We start from the raw sequence: 7,999 nt of genomic DNA on the forward strand, positions 1-7,999 counted from the left end.
TTTCTAGGTTGTTTAAATCAGTTTTGCACAGGTTGGTAAAGATTTTCGAGCAGTAAAGGAGGGTGAATAATAGGTGGGATCTGGCAGTAGCAAGTCTGGTGTTGTTGGTTAGAAAGGGTTTAGCCCTGTACAGTGAGCCAAGTTTGCAGTGAACTTTTTTAATTGTCAGGGATATGTGTTTATTGAATTTTAGGCAATCGTCAATTGTTATGCCAAGTAATTTAGTTTGACTAACTGGTTCAATTTTTGCACCATAGAGGAAAAGATGGAGATTAGGGGTGTAATATTTATGGTTTTATTGAAACCAGAAACCATCATCTTAGTTTTGTTAGTGTTAAGTATTAGCTGGTGGTTAGAGAGATAGCTTTCAATGTCTTGTAGAGAATTTTGTGTTTTAACTTGGAGTTCCTGAAGTGTAGGAGCAGAGAAGATAAGAGAGGTGTCATCAGCATAATGAATGATGGAGGCAAGTTGAATAGAGGAAATGAGGTCATTGGTAAATAAGATAAAGAGTAGGGGTCCAAGTATGGATCCTTGGGGTACCCTAATAGAGACTGGTAGAAGGGGGGAAGTTTATTCTCCCATTTGGTAGACTGCTGCCAGTTGGAAAGGTAGCTATGAAACCAGTTAAGGGATGTTAGACTGGGGTTATATTCAGCAATCGTGTTTGGAAGAATTTGGTGTGATACCGTATCAAAAGCTTTGGACATATCAATGAAGATAGAGGAGACAAGTTAACTTTTGTTTTTGAGGAGGTTTACAGTATTATTGAAACTAAGCAAAGCAGTATTAGTACTGTGTTTAGGATGGAAACCATGTTGTGAGTTGGATAAAAGTTTGGTCCTAAGGCAGAGGTCAAGGAGTTGTTGATGAATACAATTTTTCTAGGATCTTGGCTAATGGGGAGAGAATGTCTAATGGCTGGTAGTTGAAGAAGTCAGTAGAGGGACCACCTTTGTGTAGGGGAGAATATGAGATGTTTTCCAAAGTAGAGGGGCATACTGTTCTGAGACAGAGCAGTTGATTAAAATAGATATTGGATAGGAGATAGAGACAGCTAGTTTTAGAAATTCATTTGGGAGATGATTAGCAGCAAGAGAACTGGGTGTTAGTTTGTTAAGGAGCTTTTTTATGTAACTGGTTGGAATGCATTTAGTGTAGAATAAATTGGGATTAGAAGCTGTGGAGGTGGATTCAGGTAAGGATGGGTTGGAGTTATTACTTATGAGGGAGGCTATTGAATTAATGAAGTGAGTGTCTATTCATTTGAAAGGAGAGGAGATGAGTGAGCCCTACAGCCCATGTGTGCCTCCCAAGATGAGAGATGACTTTTCAAGAGTGGTGCCATCATCTGTGAGTGTAGAATATTTTTATCTCTAAAACCAATGCATTTGCCCATTTATCAGATCCCAGGTTTAGCATGCAGTGAGTATGTGTGACGACACATCACTCGCTTTCACAATCAATGTAATAACCACATAACTGTTCACCCTCCTCAAAGTCAGCAGTGCTCTGTGGTCTCCAGTCTATACTGAGGATCGTTCCACAGGACTGAGCGCCAGGAACATGCTGCCCTCCTCCCCCCAGAAAAGAGGAGAGCTATCCAAGCTAATTCACTCCTCCCTTCCACCTGACAGGTCTCGAAGTTGACTAGGCTGCTAATCGAACTTAGGTGGCCTGGGTGATAAACAGGGTTTTATCAATGTCCATTGAAGGAGCTTTCTAATGTTTTTTGAAATGGTTGGTAAGCGTATATCAGTTCATTGCTGATAGGTCAAGCTGAATAGTTAGTATAGTGGATGACAGTTTGTGAATGAAACCAGCAGATTATTCTGTTGTCTGTGAATCATTAGCATGTGCACTTCATATCTAAGAGCTCTGTGATAAGCTTAAACATTGCATGATGCCATGCACATTTACTAGGGTTTTTTAAACACAGGGGTCTGATGCACCTTTTTCTCAATGCAGCAGCTGTACAAATTAAGAACATGTTTATGATTGATAACCAGTGTCATTACTACTTTGTAGCTTATGTTATGTACTCCCAAAAATTTATAAATGTTTACCTCCTTGCAATTTGTGAATTTGATATTTATGAACAATTTGCTCTCTTAAGTTTTTTCTTTCCATATCTTCTCACATTCTGTCTGTAAATGAGTTTACTAAGTAGGGCCATTCTACAAAACAGTGGACAAATAAATGGCAAAGCACATAATCAATGGATCACTAGGTTTGCTTTATTTTGTTTTATAGACTGAAGATGATATTCTTCTAAGAACAGAGCTAGAGGAAGTGGCTGAAAGTCATCCAGACCAGTTTAAACTGTGGTATACATTGGACAGACCACCAAAAGGTAAGGAGACCATGCTCAGCTCATGTTTCAGCTAATACCCTAAATAAATGTAACCATTATGCCAGGGTAATCCTATGGGCTAGGCTTGTAAAGGCTCCAGGGCAATTAGCCTAGTACACACTTATGAACCTATGATATGTTCATTAGTATGCTACAAACATTTGACTTGAGTTTCCTCATATTAATAATAGCTTGTTTAGTAATTGTTAAATAACAGAAAGTAGTGTTTTGTCTCATTCCGTTATTACTTACTAAAATGTAATTCAGTGTAAAAATAATTGGAAAAGTATATTCCTTTGGAAAAATAATTAAAATGTTTTTGCAGGGGGACAAGCTCCCTATGTAGTTCATTGAAGGGCTGTGCTCCCACAACCTGATTTATTCTGACTCCAATGTTTCAACTCCTAAGACAAAGTAAAAAAAAAAAAAAACATAAAGATCCCAAAACTCCAAGTTGAAAAACCTTCACATTTAAGTAAGTGATATGGGCAAAACTTTTCTTGTGTACTTTAGATATATCAATTAAGAGAAATATGACACTGAACTTGTCGGAGATCCCATGTGGGTGAGAATGTGTTTGTATGTGAGCACACATGTGTATGCATGCGTGTAGGTGTGTGCATGTGTAGGTGAGTGTGAGACTGGGAGAGGGACATCATTTTGTCAAGAAGTGTGAATGCACATTTCTTATCAAAACTAGTTATTCTGTTTAGTTTTTCCTTAGATTGACTCTGTTTTTTTTATAGGTTCATAGGCAGGTACTGGGCTATCGACCCAGGGGCCTATACAAGCCCAGCCAAAAAGGTACCCTGGCTTTTGCCACCCAAGAAAATTATTTTCCTGTGCCACTGTCGAGCAGAGCCACAGAGGTGATCCCCAAGGTGAATTTCCTATTTCCCATCCAATCATCAAGATTTTTCTTGAAGAGTGCTAATGAGGAGCTTTGTTTGATATAGATAGGTAGTTTATTCCAGAGTATGGGAAGTCTCTGGGACAGGAATCTATCCCTCCGGTATGTTCTGTTTATTGTGGTGACAAGGTTTAGGTCCCTAGAGTGTGCAGCTCAGAGGGATTGGGATTTCTTTAAGTGCAGCATGTCCAACAGCTCTGGGTTTGACGTAGTTTTGTATGTTAGGCAGAGATCACCTCTGAGTAGGTGATATGCGACAGAGTAAAGCTGGAGTTTTTTTAGACGGTCTGCGTAGGGCATCTGTTTGAGGCCAGTAATCCTCTTTGTGAGGTATTTCTGTTTTCTTGTAACATTTCTTGGAAATTGTCTAACAGAATATTTGCATGTCTACCTGCAACTTAGATCTTTCCTCTTGGTTCTGACTGTTTTTACGTAACAGCATTCTGTTTATACTAAGTTAACTTCCTTGAGATTTAAAATAGTCTTGTACCCTAGCTAGTGTGCTGCATATAATGCAAACATTTTCTACAATATTTTCACTTTGCACTAACACAACATAGTTATTGAATGCATCCACTGCTTGCTGTCTACTGTTAATGTGATGAACAAATGTAATAAACAGAATGTGTCCGATCTTGCTAGTGATTTCTCTTCCATGATCACAAAACAGTACAAGTGAAAGAAAATGTGAGGATATATTTCATTTAAGTGCAGTCTGACACATCATTCAAAAAGATAATTTAAGTTTTCACGTAAACTTTTTGGCGGCTGACTTGTTATGGACATTTAGAACAGTTTATTATATTGCTGAATTTTGCATGCATTGCACATGGGTGGAGTGGTTAAAGTTCTTGTTCACATGCTTTATTTCTTTCATTCACTCCACTGCTGTGGTGCCATCTCAGTGGAGTATGCATGCCTTCCATGTGCTCAGGTGGGTTTTCAGTGTGTGTCCTACAGTTTCCTTCCATGTTCCGAAAACATCCTGTAGGTGAACTCGTGACTCTAAGTTGCCTGTATGTGTGCATGCCACATGATAATGAGTACATATCCATACTGCAATAGATTGTTGTCCTGCCTGGGTGGATTTATTCTGCCTTGTGCCCACTTTGTATATAGATAGTCTTCAGTTTCCCTTTGTCACAGAATTGGATAAAGTAGGCGATAAATGAGTTTTGCTCCTTAAACATATTCTATGCTGTGTCTGCAATTTGCAGAAATAAGTGTACTACTCTCTTTTTTCAACAAGCATGTTTTTTCAGTATATTTCTGTAGTATGCCCAAGTTTGTCCTTTGTTATGTTGACTTTTAACTAAACTTAAAATGATTAGTTTCCTGTTCTTCAGATAAACAATACAATTGTTCTTACAGAACCTGTTAAAGCACTAGGTTGTCCTTTCACCTATTTTATATACTAACAATTCAATTCCGAAGTCAAATTCCAAAGTCACTGTGAGCTGGAGGGTTGTCTGAAAGCAACAGGGAGTAAATCAGGAAAGAATCCCAAATGGGATGCCTGTCATAGATTCATCAGTAAGTATGAAGCTAGCTGCCCTTGCAGGCCATTTTAAGCCTTGCCAGTTTCCCTTTTGGTGCCTGAAATTAACCTGTCCCTTTCATCTCCATCACATAACTCACATACTGACGTCTAAATCACACACACAAAAGACACATCTGTGTGTTGTTTGTAGCTTTTCCAAACCAGCTAATTTTAAGATGTGGGAGGAAGCTGGAGAGCCGCTACCCCACTCACCCACCCCCAAAAAAAAAAAAAGTAGGCAAAGTATAAACGTATAAACTCTGTACTGAAGATATTCCAGCCAAGAGCTACCCCTTACATATTTCCCAACTAAATCATATTAATTTTGTCCCATCATATGTGCAAGTTTTAATTATTTATCCAGTTGCCTGTGTAATATTGCATGTTGACTCATAAAAGGAGGTGGCATTCTCTGAGATACCCATGTGAGGAGAATTTGTATGAATTTCTCTTCAGATGTAATGAAGTTTAAAATGAAATTCATGGAGAAGTCTTTTAATATTTTTTTTTTGTGAGTAACAAAGTCTTCTCCACTCCCATGCAAGGGGTGTATAAGTCAATACACCATTAAGGAAAATACAGTCCCCTTAACATAACTGCTTTCATTCACTGTGAGAGTTTTTCAAGTGTGCATCATCACACACTTGAACCTTTCACTGGTGTTCTGTTCCTGATAAAATGTCAGCCACTGTCTTGTTTTCCCTTTTATGGCTGCAGAGTGTTTTCCTCCAGTTAATTGTTCAGTTATACTTAAATGCACCCAAGACTACAGGTACTGAGACAGCAGTAAGAAAATCTAAACGGCTAAGCCATTAATATGTTAGCATTAAAATATTGCCATTGCACTATCTTACTTTTTTACCCACTTCTGTTTTTTTTTTTTTTTTTTTTTTTGAAGTGAAATGAAGTGTAAGAATGTTTTATCATCATTTTTATAAATGGATTTTTGATTTTTCTGGAATAAATAACTCTTTAGTAATTTGTCAGTAATGTGTCATGTTTAATCATAGCCTCACCTCAGGCTTCATGCCCACTGAGTGGCGCACAGCTACAGTTATCCCACTCCACAAGGGAACTACCACCCCATCAGTTTGACGAGCCTGATCTGCAAGGCCATGGAACGTATTATCATGGAACTTATAAACAAAGACTTTGGCAACCTTCAAACACTGGACCCCGTGCAGTTTGGGTTCGTGAAGGGCCGATTTTGTCTCCTGAACCTGACTGACTGACTTTTTCGAATCAGTCTCCAGAGCCATGGACAAGGGTAATGTGGTCCACACAGCCTCAGAGCCACATGCTCCAGGTATCTAAACCTTGCCATCACAATGAACAAAACATGCTGGAGGGACAGGTTCCTGACTAAGAGACTCCCCAGACTCTGGAATGGACTGCCCATACATGTCAAGCAGAGCGCCACTTTGGCCCTCTTCAAAAGGAACCTTGATGATTGGAAGGGAAATAGGAAATTCACCCAGGGGATCAAGTTAGTCGCCCTGCTAGACAGGGGTCCAGGGAAGTAAATACTCTGGAAAGAAATAGCCAGGGAATTGTTATGCCTAGGCTTGTATAGGCCCTAGGGCCGATAGTCTAGTACCAACCTATGAACCTATGATGTAATAACATACTAGTACAGAAGTCATTTATCAGTTGTACAAAACATTCCTTTTTCTAAAATGTTATTTAATATATGAGCATCTGCTACTCTGAATTATATGCTACTCATGATTTGATTTGTTTGGTCTGCAGATTATATCCAATGAGTGTTAATGTTCTCCCTGCCATTCTGCTTTTTCTCCTCAGATTGGAAGTACAGTACTGGATTTATTACAGAGAATATGATGAAGGACCACTTGCCAAGTCCCACAGATGACGTCCTTATTCTAATGTGTGGGCCCCCTCCTATGATACAGTTTGCATGTAACCCAAACTTGGACAAGCTAAAATATCCTGAAGCAAGACGATTTGCATATTAACAAAGATTTGAGTTGTTTGCAATGTTTCTTAACTTCTGTAAGGATGATACATACATATACATATATATATATATATATATATATATATTTTGCTGGTCTGTTCTTAATGACTTGAGTGCTGTTAGAGATTTGTTTTGCATCTCCCTTTGCCTGACACAATAGAGTGATATTTTGTGATCCAGAATGAAAGGTATTAATTCATTTCCAGAACCATAATCGATTTTTAGCTCATTTACAGTGTCATTATGGGACTTATCTGACAAAGAAAGAGGCAACTGAAATACTGAGAAAAATTCCTCTCAAACTGTCTTAATTTAGTATTGTCTATTTAAGAGCAAAGTGACTTGCAAGTTTTTTTTCTACAAACATTAATATACACATTCCCAAGGATTCAGCAAGCAGTATTTTCCATGCAGGAACAGTGTAGGAGCTCCTGCATGGAAAATGACCGCCGAACGAGCCAGAAAAGTGCCGTTTTCACGTGCACGAGCGTCCCTACACTGTTCTAGCTTGGAAAACTGGTAGATATGCAAATCACCTCATTTGCTGGTGAAAAACATGCAAATGAGGTGATTTTGCAATTCACCAAGCTGCACGGACTCCGTGCAAGAACAGTGCCAGTGCAGAAATATATTCGGCTAGTTACCGAATACATTTCTGCATCTGACAAAATGGAGGCATTACAGCTTGTGTAAAAGCATGTATTATGTTTAATACATATGCCAATGGCCAAATATAAGGCCATTGCCATTAAAAATTGTTTTTTTTTTTTAAATTAAACTTTTTATTTGACTGAGCTGGACGTTTAAGCTTAGGGCAGCGGCACGCAAACAGGATCGTACCGAAAATAAAAAAAAAATAAGAAAAGTCAATTTTAAGTTAATTCTGTATTTTTCCATTATAGTCAATGGCATGCAGAATGTAAACATTACCAGGGAGCACTGGTTGTCAAGGGGAAAGGGTCCATTTTAGTGCTGTAACTAATGACCTACACACTGGGGTATGCAAATGAGGGGAGTTATACTGAATCACAAATTTCTTCAAAGTGTCAGCTTGTACCTAACTGTGCAGGTGCAGCAACACAACAATGCAAGTGTAAGAGCTGAATGTCTTCATAAGGGGGTGTGTCATGCTTGCTGTAAGCTCATTGAACTCTGTGGCCCGTGTTTGCCCTTAGATAAGCACAGCTAAGGAAGGGGTGTTTTAGATGTGCCTGAGCA

The 7,999-nt window shown here is 38.8% G+C and overlaps 1 protein-coding gene across 1 annotated transcript in view; it reads left to right on the forward strand.

Moving 5' to 3' along the window:
- Positions 1-7,072, forward strand: part of LOC122791488 (NADH-cytochrome b5 reductase 2-like) — a 289,138-nt gene extending 282,066 nt beyond the window's left edge. Inside the window, exons 5-6 of the mRNA XM_044059231.1 lie at positions 2,254-2,353; positions 6,607-7,072. Of these exons, the coding sequence (XP_043915166.1) occupies positions 2,254-2,353; positions 6,607-6,779 (273 nt within the window). The 3' untranslated portion in view covers positions 6,780-7,072. The remainder of the gene's footprint in view (positions 1-2,253; positions 2,354-6,606) is intronic.
- The last annotated feature ends 927 nt before the right edge of the window (positions 7,073-7,999 follow it).

This window comes from Protopterus annectens, chromosome 17.part0, assembly GCF_019279795.1.
Source record: "Protopterus annectens isolate FY-2018-M chromosome 17.part0, PAN1.0, whole genome shotgun sequence".
Lineage (NCBI taxonomy): Eukaryota > Metazoa > Chordata > Ceratodontiformes > Protopteridae > Protopterus > Protopterus annectens.